Source organism: Podarcis pityusensis, assembly GCF_964106645.2.
Source record: "Podarcis pityusensis genome assembly, chromosome: 8".
Taxonomy (NCBI): Eukaryota; Metazoa; Chordata; class Lepidosauria; order Squamata; family Lacertidae; genus Podarcis; species Podarcis pityusensis.
In genome coordinates, this window is record NC_138033.1 from 11656974 (window position 1) to 11673497 (window position 16524).

General features: G+C 47.0%; 1 protein-coding gene across 2 annotated transcripts; it reads left to right on the forward strand.

Annotated features, from left to right (window-relative positions):
- The first annotated feature begins 53 nt into the window (after positions 1-53).
- On the forward strand, positions 54-16218 carry LOC308484177 (guanylate-binding protein 1-like). 2 transcript variants are annotated; one of them, XM_081018876.1, is made up of 11 exons: positions 54-306; positions 1166-1380; positions 2088-2215; positions 3801-3910; positions 5349-5548; positions 6135-6377; positions 8524-8807; positions 10798-11010; positions 12004-12106; positions 13499-13692; positions 15561-16218. In XM_081018876.1, exons 2-11 carry the CDS (start codon positions 1185-1187, stop codon positions 15762-15764), a joined length of 1875 nt encoding a protein of 624 aa, XP_080875002.1. In that variant the 5' UTR covers positions 54-306; positions 1166-1184; the 3' UTR covers positions 15765-16218. The 2 variants fall into 2 exon arrangements, with proteins under 2 accessions (XP_080875002.1, XP_080875001.1); XM_081018875.1 differs by lacking the exon at positions 54-306 and adding an exon at positions 446-599.
- Positions 16219-16524: the final 306 nt, after the last annotated feature.

Genomic DNA, 16524 nt, shown 5'->3' on the forward strand with positions numbered 1-16524 from the left:
AGAAAAGGGCAGCCGGCGAGCTTTCGCTTTCACTTTCGGTCTTTTATATATATTGGCAACGGGACGCCAGTTTTCCGGGGAAGGGTGACCTGGGCAGTGGGTGCAATTTTTGAACCATTTTCCTGCCCCGCAAATCGAGACAAGAGGCGGAGCTTGGGGGATTGCTCCATCTCTGAAGACCCAAGGCAAGCGGGGAGCGCTTTGCAAACCACCCGGGAAAACTTTGAGCTGGGGGAGAAGGAAAAAAAAAACAAAAAACGAAACATCGTAGCTTTGGTTTCCTCGCCGCTCCTCTCTTTTTGCGAGGTAAACGCGGCGCTGGCATGTGGGCGGGAGCCAAAGCTGGCGAGGCTGGGAATCCGCGCGGGGTAGTGGCTGGCAAGGGAAGGGTTAAGCATTTCCTCCCTCCGCTGCAAATCGCCCCGGCCTTTGCAATGGAGCCTGCGGGGCGGGGCGGGGGTGCTGAATGGCCGCGCGGCGCCTGCAAGAACTTTGCTCCCTTTTGCTAATATTAATGCTAACACGTATCTCTTGCAACGCCCCCATCCCATGTCTCCTCGGCAGTAACTGCTACTGTGTCCTGCGGTGCTTACTTTCAGGTAAGCGTATGGGGTTCAGTTTCCGAGCTCTGAATAAACTTCCATCGAGTTTATGTTTCAGGTTTCATTCACTAGAAAGTAGTTATAAGCTGATAAACTTATATTAAGAATATCTTTTTAAAGTGGTGCTGCACTGTTGATTTGCCAGTATGATTCACAAATCGAACTGATTGTGGGGTGGAGGGAATCGGGGCTCCCACTATTGTAGATAAACTTTACTTTTAAAGGAAGTTTTGAGTTGTTATTTAGAGAGGTATTCCTTGTGCTTCGTACTGAGATATTTCTGTCAGCTTCTGGGGCTTGAAACCAGGAACGCCCTTGTTGACTGCGGCCAACCTAGCAACCTCCTGCCACTGGCTTTGTGTTCTCAGGCCTTTGTTCTTCAGGAAGAGAACTAATGGCACACACCCTTGACTTGGCCAGCTCCTGGTCTCAGAGGTACCACGGCAAGAGGTCCTTTGGAGGCCTCCTGCTGCACCAGGGCCTCCCTCTGCTGTGCCAGCCTAGGGTCAGTGGTGGCGGCAGTAGGCTGTGGCATAATGAGCGCCTCTGTTTTCCTTTTGCAGACCCATCTTCTCTTGCACGATGGCGTCAGGGCAGGTCCACATGGCGGCTCCTGTTTGCCTAATTGAGAACATGCCGGACGGGAAGCTGGTGGTGAACCGGGAGGCTGCAGAGGTGCTTGCCGGGATCCGCCAGCCAGTCGTGGTGGTGGCCATTGCGGGGTTGTACCGCACTGGCAAGTCCTACCTCATGAACAGGCTTGCCGGCAAGAGAAAAGGTGACTGGCTTCATGAATATTCCCCTTGCTCAAGGGAAGGGCTGGAGTCTAATAGCTTAGCATGAGGAGCAAGGCAGTGGAGTCTGGTGTTTCTGGAACACGGTATCAGAACCCCTGGGTTTTCTGCCTAGCCTGGGGAGAAGCATAGAGGAAGAGGAGTAAATTAATATTTATATAGAACCAGAGTGGATGGGAAGGACTTTGGGGCAGAGGTCCCCGCTGAGCAGGGAGATACCTTAATATGGCAGCTAACACATGTTGCCATCTTAAGGGGTATCCTAGAACTATTACCTAACTGCCCCACTGAAGAAACATCAGCACAAGTGGCACTTTGCAGACTCCCTGGCACCAAAACGATAGGCCCCTCCTGTGAGTATATTGCAATATATATTTCAACAACAGAGTACAGTTCAATAAGAAGGAGAATCAATGTGAACAATGGACTCAATAGGTCCTGGTTACTCCTCAAAGTCCTGTGAGGTGTCTTGAGGATGTCTGGAACCCTGTGGCAGCTGGGCCTTGAGGCAAAGAGAGTTTGTCATCTGATCCTAGGTATCTTTACTCAGAAGTAAGTTCCACAGAGTTTAGAAACTCTGCAGGATCAAAGCCTTCAACCTTGGCACCCCTTGTTTTCTAGAGTGGTTGGGGCAACCCAGTCAGATGGGTGGCATAATAATAGTGATGATGATGATCTGCTCCTCCCACAGGTTTCTGTCTGGGTACCACAGTGGAGGCGCTCACCAAGGGCATCTGGATGTGGTGTCTTCCGCATCCCTACAGGTCAGACCTCTCACTGGTGTTACTGGACACAGAAGGGTTGGGTGATGTGCAGAAGGTGAGCTGGGGGAGAGGGCAACTCAGGTGGGGGCTGCAGAAGCCCAACACATCCAAAAAAGCCCTGTGACAAAATGCCCTGGCCAAATATTGATAGGGATGGCCGATACTTATGCCTGTTAAATCCCGGTGTTACACATTTTGGAATGTTTCTGTAACCCAGAATTTGTTAGTAGGATAAAAGCAAGGGTGGGTATAGCTGGCTGTTTCTGGGCCCCCAAGTTGTCCCTGCCCCAAACATGCCATTTTTAAAGATGGCCACACCCACTTTTATAATTTGGCCACACCTACTTTGACATGTGACTTCCAGAAAGTTAGCCATACGCCAAGGTGGCGGCCCTTGGGGGAAAGTGAAGAAAGTTAGCCTCTTTTGCTGGAGGGGCCAACATTTGTTGTGAAACTAAAGGGTTCTTGGTGCAGGTATTTGTGGTTTGCAAATGGGGCATGTATCATGTTTACCCGAGTGACAATTCATTGACACAAGGTGCAGCTCTGAAAAACATTTTAAGTACACAGAAAATGCTGCCACTCAAGGAAGTTTACAATGAACTATAATGCTTCACTGAAGAATGAGAGTTCTCGATGAAGGCATGTTATTTTAATATGCCAATGGGGTCATGTTTAATAATGCCCTATAGGTGTTTTATATTTATAGTTTTCCTGGGACACATTAGACAGCAAAAATGATATTGAAACATTTAATGTTTTGGATCAACAAAGGTTTCAGTTTCAGGCTTGTTTCCAGCAATAACTGCTCTGGGTGTGCCAGGGCACATTTTCCACTTGCCAGAGTTGTGCCACACAAGGTAATTAGTCATCACAAACTCAAACAGTGATTCTGCAGTCAGCTGTGTGGGCTGTGTTGGCTTCGTCTTGAAATGATAAAAAAATCCCCCTGAAATTCGTGGCCTTAATGGTAAGCAGTCTTGCATTTATTTGCTCATTTTGCAAGCTGCACGCAGGTTTTTTGGTCTCTGCACCACCTAAATGGCAAATGCTGCTTCTTCCATGGTGTGTGTGTGATTGAGAGGTAAGAAGAACAAGAGTGGTGCCATCCTGGAAATTCTACCGATCATTATTTCTGGCTCTGCCCACCATTGGCTGCATGTACCCTGGCTAGCTTTCGCCGTGGTTCAGCAGGTTTAACCACTCTTACCTTGTGTGCTAGAATTTACTCTTTATATTAACTGAAAGTTTAAATTCTCAGGATACTGAGTTCCTGTGCCCATCACCAAATTCTGGTACAAGACACTTTGGAGGCTGTGTGACAGGCTGAGTGTCATGGATGTAAAAAACCCCCAAAGCATACAGTGTTTGGTGCTTGTGGGGTAGTTGCCAACAGTTAGGCAATATGCCTCTGCAGGGCTTCCAAGTGCAGTCTAAGATGCTGCAAGCAAGTTATGATCTGCATTCATTTCCAAGAATTCCTTAACCTGGTGCAACAGAAGCAGCGGAAAAGCAACAACACAAACCTCGAAGCAGCTATCTCTGCACATGCAGCTCCCAGAGGAAAGAGTGCAGCTGGCAATGGGATCTTGGGTGATGGACTCTTGGGATGTCCTAGAAAGGCCCATTTTATGTTTCAGGGAAACACACAGAACGACTCGTGGATCTTTGCCCTGGCCATTCTGCTCAGCAGCACCCTGGTGTACAACAGCATAGGCACCATTGACCAAAATGCGCTGGAGAATCTGCAGTATCCTTTTGGGGCATCAGAAATCCCAGCTGGACTTGTGTGCTTGGCCTGGAGGATCTAGGAGGAGGCAGTTGAAGGTTGTCCCCCTAGGAGTTTCGCTCCATGGGAGACAGATCTCTTGATGCAGAAGCAGGTGGGATGAACTCTCCTGGTCTGAGACTCCATGATGCTTAGAGTGGTCTGATGATGCTGAGGAACTATGGGGTGGTGCAGGAGGAAACACAGAGGGGAGGCTCTTCGGAAGGTGGGCGAGGAGCTCATTGGGACACGTTGTGAGGGGGGTGGATCAGTGATTACAGCTGCAAACTGAGAACCTTCAGAGACTTGTTTTTATAGCTGTCAACGTTTACCTTTTTTAAAGGGAAATTCCCTTATTCCGAATAGGATTCCTCGCAAGAAAAGGGGAAAGTTGACAGCTATACATGTTTTACAGATATGGGCGGGGGGCAGGCAGGAACTCCAGAAGGCATAAAATCAGGAATAGGCCTTAAGGTGTAAAACCGAGAGGTGTCAGCCCCTTGCCACAAAACACGGTCCAAATTACAATTGCGATATGTGGTCTGTCTGTAGTGTAAATCTCTGCTCAAAAGCCCTATCATTATTGCCAGCTAGCCCACAACTGCAGGTTCAAACAGGTTCATCATTTGGCTGAATTCAGGTCCAACGCCCCAAACCAGCCCTGGAATTATTTTCCTTAGCGCTCCCCAGTTATGTCACTGAGCTGACAAAAAAGATTAGAGCAAAAGCTGTAGGTGTTGTCTTTGGGTTCAGAATCAAGTGGAATGAACTCTCCTGGTCTGTCTCGGAACAAATAGAACCATAGAATCGTAGAATTGTAGAGTTGGAAGGGACCCTGAGGCTCATCTAAGCCAACCCCCTGCAATGCAGGAATATATAGCTGTCACATACAGGGATCGAACCTGCAACCTTGGAGTTATCAGCACCACACACTGACCAACTGAGCTGCTCAGGAACTGGGTGAAGGGCAAAGAAACATAGAGAGACATAGCTGATGGGCAGGATAGGCAAACCCCAAGGATCAGGTGCTAGGTGAGGAGCTCATTGAGACACAGTGTGAGAGTTGGGAACCCCCAAGGGCATGTCTTACTGAGAGATAGGTGGAAGGAGTAGGGGAGCTAGGAATCCTAGAAGGGGTGGAGTCAGGAATTGACCTAAGGGTGTATAATAAGAGCTGTCAGCAGGGCATAAGGCCACGATGCTAAAATAAGTCCCTTGCCACAAAGCTCTCCCCAAATCACAACTGCAAGAGGTGGTCAGTCTGTAGTGTAGAAAATCTTGCTGCACCTGCTAGGAGGTCATCTCATTCTCCAGCCACTACTGCATCTACAGACAGGTCAAGCCAGTTCATGATTTGGCTGAAGTTCATATTGCAAATCCCCAGACCAGCCCTGGAATTGTTTTCCTTAGCACTCCCCAGCTATGTCACTGAGCTGACAAAAAAGATTAAGGCAAAAGCTTCCCCCGGGGAAGATACAGAGGAGGAGAACTCTGCCGAATTTATCCGTTTCTTCCCAGACTTCATCTGGGCAGTGCGGGATTTCACACTACAGCTGACGATAGATGGACACCCCGTCACTGAGGATGGGTACCTGGAGAATGCCTTGAGACTGCAGAAAGGTACAATAACTGCAAAAAGATAAGGCAGCGTCTGAGATGGGGAGGGAAAGCTGGGGCTTGTTAACAGCCTAGAGGACACTGTTAATGTGGAGGCATACAACTGATGTAAAGAATAAGGGCCTAAAATTCAAGTGGGTGCATATGACCAGTCATGTACCCATTGAGGGCCAAATAGGTTTAACAAGTGTCCCCATGCTACTTGCCTGATGGAGCACACATGTACTGATGGAGTACATCGCAACAATACATCAAAACTGCATACTGCCAAGTGTACCATGTTGCTTGTGCATTTGGACTGGGCCTCCTGAAACCCCTCTGACCTAGATGCCTTGCCCAATAATCTCACATATACATGTGTGAGCTGCATGTACATGCTCAAAAGCGTCATTTATACCATCACATTTGCAGTGCTGAGACAGAGAGCAATATCCTAACTCAGCTTACAGTAATTCCTGGGTCCTCAGAGGTTGAGTCAGCATGGAAACTTGAATGTGTATAGGTAACAAAATAAGTTTTCCCCACTGTGGAGATGAATGGCATGTTTTCTGTTAACAAATCGTCTTGTGTGTTCACACGTCTTCCTTAGGTGACACTGAGCAAATCCAGAAGTTCAACATGCCCAAGTCATGTATCCGCAAATTCTTTCCGTCGCGAAAATGTTTCACGTTTGACCGTCCAGCTAGCAGGAAAAAGTTGTCTCGGCTGGAGGAACTGGAAGAAGATGATTTGGAGGAAGATTTCTTGGAGCCGGTGGGCCGTTTCTGCCAACACATCTGGGAGACATCACGACCCAAGACAGTTCCAGGAGGCCAAGTTGTGACAGGGAGAAGTAAGGAACGCTTTTGCAAGTTTGTAGGTTGGGACAGGTGGCAGTTGGAAACCATTTCAATAGGAGCCATTTCACACTCTTCTGTTGTCTCTCGAGACAGGTGGATGCCAACCAATAGAAACCAATAATTGGCCATTGTACAGAACACCTCAGAGCTCTCCAGGTGTTGAAAGTACACCTAACACACCTTAGTGCTAGTCAGTGACCTCTGATGCACTTTGGACTTGAGACGTAGATACTTTTGCCCAATGTAGCTCTGATGATACTACAGTCGTACCTTGTTTTTCAAATGCCTTGTGACACAAAAGTTTTGGCTCCTGAACACCGCAAACCCAGAAATGAGTGTTCCGGTTTGTGAGCTTTTTTTGTAAGCCGAACATCCGACACGGCTTCCACGGTTTCCGATTGAGTGCAGGAAGCTCCTGCAGCCAATTGGAAGCTGTGCCTTGGTTTTTGAACATTTTCAGAAGTCAAATGGACTTCCGGAATGGATTCCGTTTGAGAACCAAGGTATGGCTGTAATAACAATTTTCAAACTGGGAACTTCATTGGTGGAACCTTTTCCCCTCTGTCAGCAGAGCAGCTTGTGGATGTTGCAATGTCTGCTGCATAGCAGCGCCACCATTCTAGTTGGCTTAGGGCGAAGGGTGTTACTCAAACCAGCCCATTAGGGAACAGGTGACATCAGAAACCAAAGGGTCCCACTTGGCTGTAGAAAATGGTTGGTTCTGCCCTGACTCCTCAGTCGGAGCAGGTGCAGACTAAGGACTTGCCCAAGGCAGAGCAAAATATGGATTTGCACATGCTGTCTCCCCATTAATCTAGGAGTGTTCACATGATATATTCTCTTGTCTCAGTGCTCCCCTTGTCTCCCCTTTTCCCTTCTTTTAAGTACAAGTTTTTTTGAACCTGGCCATTTCCTAATTTCCAAGGATCAACTGTGCCCTGCATTTAAAAGGGGAAATTGTCAGTTTTTGAAAAAGAAAAGGTTCTGACCTCCTTTCTACTCCTTTGCCTAGTCCTCAGACCTTAGTTGGCACAAAAGAGTTTTTGAGAAAGAGTATTCTTGCGGAGTGGGACGTGGGTGGCGTTGTGGGTTAAACCACAGAGCCTAGGACTTGCCGGTCAGAAGGTTGGCGGTTCGAATCCCCGTGATGGGGTGAGCTCCCATTGCTCGGCCCCTGGCTCCTGCCCACCTAGCAGTTCGAAAGCACACAAAGTGCAAGTAGATAAATAGGTACTGTTCCAGCAGGAAGGTAAACGGCATTTCCGTGCGCTGCTCTGGTTTAGCGGCTTAGTCATGCTGGCCACATGACCCGGAAGCTGTACACCGGCTCCCTCGGCCAATAAAGCGAGATGAGCACTGCAACCCCAGAGTCGGTTACGACTGGACCTAATGGTCAGGGTGCCTTTACCTTTATTCTTGCAGAGTATTGCTGCTTTTATTCTTAAAAAGTCTTCTTCTCCAACCACGACCAACAGCTTTTACACACACCAAATGCAACCAGCTTTCTTCCATCTAACCAACCCACACCCAACACTAACATTGACCACTCTATATATACAGGTACAATTTGGTTAAAAGTTGCATGAGTCATTGTAGGACGCTGACTCCTGCTGACTTAGTTCTTTTAGCATTAAAGAAACAGCGGCCAATGTTTAGCCGTGACAGAAATGTCCAGGACAACAAATGCCCCTACTTTATTGGGGAGACAGGTAAGTAAGTGCAAATCCACATTTTGCTCCAGTGTGGCCAAGACCTCAGTTGCATGTAAACAGCTCACCTGATTGCTGAGTTGTGGGAGAAAGCAAGGGAGGAAGGCAAACGAGTAACTAGGAGGATGTATGTGATGGATTTCTATCAAGATCCCTCCTTGCTTTTTCAGCCAAATGCTATTTACATGTATTCAAGTTATTTCCTGCAGCCACAAGGGACAGAATCTTTCTTTTGTAAATAGAGAATGGGTGGCTACTATGCCTTTTTTATTACATGCAATATAACTGTTTTCTGCTCTCGCTTGGTGAATCTGCAGCTACAGCAGAATACTTGATGCAGACAATCAACTCAAGGGTGTTTGGGGCCTGAAATTACTCTTTCAGTGCAAGGAGGTTAGTTCTGTGGCTTCACTGATCCTTCCCTCTTCAGTGCTTGAGAAGTTATTGAAGATCTACGTCGATGCTATCAACAGTGGGGATGTGCCGTGCTTGGAGAACGCAGTGCTGGCCCTGTCTGAGATTGAGAACGCAGCTGCTGTTCACGAGGCCGTTTCCTGTTACGAAGCGCTGATGGGGAAGCGGTTGGCGTTGCCCACAGACACGGTGGGTGAGCTGCTGGCTGTGCATGCCGAGTGCGAAAAGGAAGCCAACGCTGTCTTCATGGCCCGTGCCTTTGGCATCACACAGGTTAAAAAATTCCAGGAGGATCTTGAGGTATATGTGGTTTCATTTGTGCCTTGTCAATTGTCTCTGCCAGTGTGGCTGGAAACAGAACTTAGGGTCATTTTTTAAAAGTTCCTTCCCTGCTCCTCAGTCTGTTTCACAGGCCCGAAAAAAGGCCTCAAGAATGCTGAAATGTAGACAGATGTAGGTCCTCTGCCCCCTTAGACGCACCCCATCTGCATCATACATTTGAAGCAGTTTCCTGTCACTTTAAACAGCCATGGCTTCTCCCTAAGAATTCTGGGCACTGTAGTTTTTTTAACCACTCTGGAGACTGTAGCTCTCTGATGGGGAATAGGGATCTCCTAACCAGGGCTGGCCGAGACATTTTGGCATTCGAGGCAAACCACAAAATGGCGCCCTCACCTCCTGAAGATCTACATCAGGAACAAGACGGGTGGGGAGAATAAAGATCTACATCAGGCTCTGCAGCCCCTGTGGATTTTGCCATCTGAGGTGGTCACATAACCTTGCCTCACAGGCTGGCCGGCCGACCCTCTCCTAACAATTCTCCAGACCAACTGCAGCTCCCCAAATTCATGGGAGTCCTAAAGCACTTTAAATGTGCAGTGCAGATGGGGTCATGGAACCAGAAACGTTCTCGGTGGTCAGAGAGGAAACCCACAAGGCAGAGAATGCAATTAAAAACTGAACTTTGGAGAAGGGCTGGAGCACCGGAATAAAGCACCTGCTTTGCATGCAAAAGGTCCCAGGTTCATTCCCCCGCATCTCCAGGCATTTGTGATATGAAAAAAGATCACACTTAGTAAAGCTTATTTAGACAAAGTCCTGTTGCATAGCTATAGACGTCACGGCTAGCAGGGCCTTCCATACCTTACTTATTTATTGGGTTTATATGCCGCCTTTTCTTCTAAGGTGGTTTAAAACACCAAAGCAAATAAAAAAGGTAAAGGTAAAGGACCCCTGACAGTTAAGTCCAGTCGCAGACGACTCTGGGGTTGCAGCGCTCATCTCGCTTTACTGGCCGAGGGAGCCGGCGTTTGTCCGAGGAAGTTGTTCCGGGTCATGTGGCCAGCATGACTAAGCCACTTCTGGCGCAACGGAACACCGAAATCAGAGCAGGACACGGAAACGCTGTTTACCTTCCTGCCGGAGTGGTACCTATTTATCTACCAGGGCCGTCTTAAGCATACCTGGCGCCGTGGTGCAAAGATCCCTCCGGCGCCCCACCCCCGTTTCCCAGAGTTGTTGACCTTTTCCCAAGCTTCTGCGGGGATCGCTCTCCTCCCGCGGGGGCTTGGGAGGCAAGCTGCACGCCCGCCAGCCATATGGTTGACAGGGCGCAGCTGGCAGGCATGTAGGAGGGAAAGGGGAGGCCTCTGGCAAAGCCGCGCAGCTCCTCCACTTGCTGGGGTGCCCCTGAGAGGCCGGCGCCCTGGCGCAATGTGCCAGTAAGCCCAGTGGCTCAGTGGTTTAGACCACAGCGCCACCCGCATTATATTAAAAGAAGACTGACAAGAGTCCTCTCATGCCAACTGGGAGCTGATGGTATGTGCACTTCCTGGCCTGGGCTCCTTCACTTCTGCCTGAAACTTAACGTGGTTTTCTCAGAGTCTCTTTGTCCAAAATGGAGATCGTTGCATGTTGTCCCCAGGCAGTGACAGACATTGAAATGCAGGCCAAGTTGACCTCAACTCATTTACTTACGTAGCCTAGAGAATGCTAGCAGCAAGCGGCACATTTTCCAAGTGAAATTGAATATATGTGCATCTCCCATTAGACAGGTGGTTGAAAATGGCAAGGGGACCTGGCTCTGAACTCAAGGTAAGATGTGGTTGGACAAATAATAAAACTCACGTCCAGCACAAGCAGTTCCAGTTCGACTGAAATCTGTGCTGTTGATTGTATGTGGGCCTTGGTATGCCTTTCCCCCTGCAACAGGGTACAGAACGGGGCAAGTTCCCCCTCGTTGTTAACACACCATCTTTCCGCTGGTTTTGTTTTCACTTTGTTCTGGCAGCTTCAGCTGAAGCAGAAAAAGGAAGAATTATGCGAGAGAAACAAACAGGTGTCCTTTGACCGCTGCAACCATGTGCTGGTGGAGCTTTACTGGAAGCTGGAAGATGGAGTCCACATAGGAATTTATTCTGCTCCTGGTGGCTACCAGCGTTATCTGGAGAACTGGAACAAAATGGTGGAGGAATACCATTCGGTACCCAGTAAAGGAATTCAGGTAGGTTCACTACTTGGAAGTACCTGAGCCAACTTTTCCTCAGCATCCAAAGATTCAGCATTCTGGTGCAGATGGAGGGTAGAAGCAGACTGTAGACCAGAGGTGAGGAGCCTCAGGCCAAGGGGGCCAACTGTGACCATCCAGGCTTCTCCTTCTGGTCCTCTGGACTCTCCCCAGGCTACATCTCCTTAGCCATACCCTCTATGCCCAGGTCACAGCCCTCACTAGCCTTACTAGAGGGTTTCTGCCTTGCTGGAATGTGCCCCTGAACTTTCATAATGTGTCTTGCTTACCTGTATGGAGGACAGAAGGGTGTGTGTGTTTGTATGTAAAACTAGCATATTGAACAAACTAGTATATTACACATGTTGCTCCTCCTACTTTTACCTGTGGCTCCACCTGCCACTGGCAAGCACCTCCCAGAAGTTTCCCAGTAGGGAAGGGGGTATCAGTCGGGGGGGCAGGGCGGGAAGGATTGCCGCCCTTACTGTAGATGTAAACTGCAATCCAATGCACGTTTACTTGGGAGCAAGCCCCACTGAATTAAATACGATTTGATTCAGAGTAAGTATCCCACGGATTGCACTGTAAAATCAGTTTAAGAGGCGTTCCTTCATTGCAAGCTATGTGATAGGGATTACAGATCACTAACATCCATTTCTCAGCATCTCACCCTAACTACTATTATTCAGTTATTTGCTACATTAATACACCAAATTTTTTGTTGTTGTCTTTAATCCCTGCATGTACCGTATTTTTCGCTCTATAGGACGCACTTTTTCCCCTCCAAAAATTAAGGGGAAATGTGTGTGCATCCTATAGAGTGAATGCAGGCTGCGTGGCTAAGCCCAAAGCCAGAACAGGGAGACAGAGCGCTGCGCCTATGCACCTATGGTCTGGTGCGTCCTATAGAGCGAAAAATACGGTAATCTGCTTTGACTTCCCCCCATCTTTGCATTCAGTTAATAACCTTTGCTTCCGATCCTTTATCAGGCAGACTGTGCTCTTGAAGAATTCATGAAATCCAAGGAGACTGTGGCAAAATCTCTCCTTCAAATGGACCGCGCCTTGACTGCCCAAGAGAAGCAACTTGAAGGTGCAGATCTGGAGGAGGGGACTTTACACATCATAAATTATATGTCATTGTTCTGCCTGCTCTGGTAGGGCTCTGAGCTCCTAGCAAAGCAGGTTATAGTTGTGGTACCTCTTAGCTTTATGATATTGTAACAGGTGTGGTGTTGTCACATTGAGCAGCATAAAACTCCACAAGCACTGGGTGAAAGGGAGATGTCTGTGATCTTAAAGGGCGCTTGTCTTCTTGTGTAGCCATAGGCTCTTATGGCTTGGGGTAGGAGGAGTGATCAAGGGATACCCTGAGAGAGAGTATTTTAATTCTGAAGTGTCCCTGGGAAAGGCGTATATTTTGGAAGGACCTGATACAGTGGTACCTTGGTTCTCAAACTTAATCCATTCCGGAAGTCCGTTCCAAAACCAAGGTGCACTTTCCCATAGAAAGTAATGCAAAATGGATTAATCCATTTCTGACTTTTAAAAACAACCCCTAAAACAGCAATTTAATATGAATTTTACTATCTAACGAGACCATTGATCCATAAAATGAAAGCAATAATCAATGTACTGTACCATAAAATAAATGAGACAGTATTGCAGACGATAAAAATTAAAATAATTTTTTTCTCTTACCTGCACTTATTATAGTCATTGTTTGGATGGCGGGCTTTTATCCATTTCCACAGTCAATCAATCAATCAATCAATCAGTCAATCAGTCAATCAATCTATCTATCTATCTATCAGTAGCTGAACTGGGTTCCATACAGCCACAAAACAAATAAACCGAAAAAGCCTCAAAAACAGAAATGCAAAATAAATAGCAAAAGCAAAAGCGCCAAGGTACCTTGGTTCTTGAACTTAATCTGTTCTGGAAGTCCGTTTGACTTCCAAAATGTTCAAAAACCAAGGCGTGGCTTCTGATTGGTGTAGGCTCCCCGGAAACAATAACCGACAGCCGCATCGGACATTCGGCTTCCGAAAAACGTTTCAAAACTGGAACACTTACTTTGGGTTTTCGGCATTTGGGAACCAAAGCATTTGAGAAGCAAGGCGTTTGAGAACCAAGGTACCACTGTAAAGAAAATGGAGATCCTTCATCCCGATTGCCTTCAAAGTTTTAAAGAGTATTAAATATAAGACATGTAAAATCTTGGGTACATAAGAGATGCCTAAAAGATAACAATGGAGGCAGCCTGATGAATATGTCCAGGGAATGTCTTCTAAAGTCTGGATGCCACCACAAAGCAGGCCTTGTCCCCACCTCAGCTTGGAAGTTGGAGACACTCAAAGAGTGAAGACTGTAAAACCAGCCAAGTTCATAGGGTAGCAGGGGGTGGTCCTCCGAATTATGCTCTTTCAATGCTTTCCTGTCTGCCAGCAGTTCAGGTTGTCTCTTTTTCTTCGCTGGCCCCCAGCCCAGCGCGCTCAGGCCGAAGCAGCCCAGCTGCAGCAGAAGCTGTTGGAGCAGGAGCAGGCCAGACTGAAGCAAATGATGGAGGATGAGAGGCGAAGCAACGATGAACAGCTCCAGCTGTTGAAGGAGAAGATGGAGAAAGAGAAGAAGTTGATGGAAGAGGAAACAGACAGGGTGATAGAGCAGAAACTCAAGGTAAATAGAGCTGAGCCGGATGCAGACGCTCGCCACTGCAGTATGTAGTCTTTAGGTCAGGGGTGGGGAGCTTGTGGTTGGATCCAGCACTCATCAGCGCAAGCCAGCATGGCCAGTGCTCAGGGGCCAACAAGGTCTGGAAGGTCATATTTTCCCAGTTCCTGTTTTGGGGCATCTTATTAAGATGGTGCTTGGAAGCGGAACCCTTCCCTCCACTCAGGGCCAAATCTAGTCACCCCTACCCTTCTCAGTGACTCCCCACCAGTCATTTATATACCCTAAGATATCCTCACCCTCTCAGTGCAAGCCACATGTCATTTAGGTAAAGCTTGGATCCAACTCATGTAGTGCTTCTTCACAAATCCCTGTATAATAATAATAATAATAATAATAATAATAAATTTTATTAATATCCCGCCCTCACCAGGCAAGACCAGGCCCTCATCAGGGCGGCTAAAGCCAGGTATAAAAACAATTGATTAAAATACAACTTAAAAACAAGATTTAATACAACCTGCAGCCTCATTTCAGTAGAAACTCAAATAAAAAACTTTTTGGGGATGAAAATGTCAAATCTTCACCAAGGCCAACTATCCAGACTGGTCCTACGTGGGCCAGAAAAAAGCCAGGGAAGTCCCCAAATAGGAGTTCCACCACAGAAGGAGAAAGGGAAAAGGAAAGAGGGGGAGGGGATCAAGTTGATTCCAAGCCAAAGGCCAGGCGGAACAACTCTGTGTTACAGGCCCTGCAGAAAGAAATCAGATCCTGCAGGGCCCTGGTCTCATGAGACAGAGCGTTCCACCAGGCCGGAGCCAGTGTTGAGAAGGCCCTGGCTCTGGTTGAGGCTAATCTGACTTCCTTAGGGCCCGGGACCTCTAGGGTGTTGCTATTTATGGACCTTAAGGTCCTCCGCAGGGCATACCGGGAGAGGCGGGCATACCGGGAGTATGCTTATTATTATTAAGTTGATTTAAGTAGCTTTGAAAGGGAGGGGAGGTTTAAAAGTCCACCTGACAGCTCCCAGAGTCTTTTACTGATAAAAGTTGGCAGATATTTTCATAGGTTGAGCCTTTTTATCAGGGTAATTTGGTCATTAGAGCTCCTACTCACACAGCAGAGACTCAGTTGAGACTTGACCCGTCGCCATCTTCCATTATTATTATTATTATTATTATTATTATTATTATTATTATTGAAAACCAATTCTAACTTGGAGACAGTCTATTTTCAGGTTGTGTACACATCTTATTCTAGAATTGGTGGAGACTGAGTCCTTGTTTTTTATACATAGTCCACAAACAATCTGCACATTTTTATCCCTGATAAGTGCTTCTTGAGAAACCGCTGCAATTCCAAAAACAAAAGCTCATTGCAGATTGATTATGTGTTACCCCCCAGTGTGTCCACCCAAAAACAGACGTAAATGGTCCCAGCCATGGGGCGTATGTTGGTGTGTGTATCTATAGCTGCTCAATGACATTGTGGGTGAGCGTGTTTCAAGATCGCACTCAGTACTTTCGTCCTTCGTTCTGCTGGGGCATGTGAAGTAGCCACACTGGCCCTTGTCTTGTGAATGGTAGGATCTAGAATCAATCTGGATTGAAAGCAGCATGTTGAGGATGAACATAAACAATTCTAGATTGAGCAAAACTACATTTTTTGTGCTATTAACACCTGGGTGTGTACGTAGCCTCAAAGGGTGCCTCTCATTTGGCAGCATGCTGGGAAAATGTACATTTTCATATCCAGCTAGTGTAGTGGACATTCTGCTCCAGTCCTGGACTTATTCTATCCTGTGTCTGTAATTTTCTGCCCTCGCTCTTCGATTCTTAGTTGAACGAGTCTCTGTGTGCTCCTTACCTTTCCAGGAACACGAGTCGCTGCTGAAAGAAGGATTTCAGAGGATGGCAAGGAAGATGGAGAGTGAAATCCAACATCTCAAGGAAGAAAAGAAAAGCTGGGAACGGGTGTCGTCTCTAGTGGAAAATTTGATCCCAGTTGTGTCATCTTTGGTGATGCACGGTGTGCATCTTGCAACAGTTTCTCAAACTGGTAGCACGCCAAAGAAATAGTTCCAGCGTGGGGGGGGTGTGGGATTAGAGCAGATTGCAAGGTTGCATTTGAATGTATTATTAGATGCATTTGCACAAATCAGGAAGCATGAGAGCTGTATCTATACACCTTTAAAGCACATTCAAACCATGTTCTTTCCCTCAAAGAATTCTGGGCACTGTAGTCACAGAGTTAAAAATTCCCAACAATTCTAAACAAACTACATTCCCCAGAATTCTTTGAGGGGGTAAATGTGCTTCCAGTGTGCTTTAAAAGTATAGTGTGTGTGCAGTGTTAGTCTTTTGTCCACTGACATTTACTTAGAATAAAGATTATGCAGGGAAATGTATTCTGGGTGGGTCTTCTAAGAGAAAGCCAGCTATTAGCTTGTGTGTGTATGTTTTTGGAACATGGTTGTGAATGCCAAAATGTGAAGTAAAGTTACATTTTTAACATATTAAGTCTGAGCTTCACAACTTGGAACCCCTGCTCTGGAGTTCCTTTGTGCAGAACTAAAAATAGGATAGGCTATTTCTAGAAAGAAAACAAGCCAGCCTTGCATTGCCCTCTAGTGGGCAGAGACCAGATGGTGATTGTCTACATAAAGTGTGTCTACTTAAATACAGTGGTACCTCGGGTTAAGTACTTAATTCGTCCCAGAGGTCCTTTCTTAACCTGAAACTGTTCTTAACCTGAAGCACCACTTTAGCTAATGGGGCCTCCTGCTGCTGCTGCGCTGCCGCTGCATGATTTCTGTTCACACCCTGAAGCAAAGTTCTT

Bases quoted from the DNA above. Each gene is read 5' to 3' on its own strand.
- LOC308484177 (XM_081018876.1), top strand. From the start codon at position 1,185: ATGGCGTCAGGGCAGGTCCACATGGCGGCTCCTGTTTGCCTAATTGAG. The intron at 1,381-2,087 runs GTGACTGGCTTC...CTCCTCCCACAG, and splicing joins GCTTGCCGGCAAGAGAAAAG to GTTTCTGTCTGGGTACCACA. The intron at 6,378-8,523 runs GTAAGGAACGCT...TTCCCTCTTCAG, and splicing joins CCAAGTTGTGACAGGGAGAA to TGCTTGAGAAGTTATTGAAG.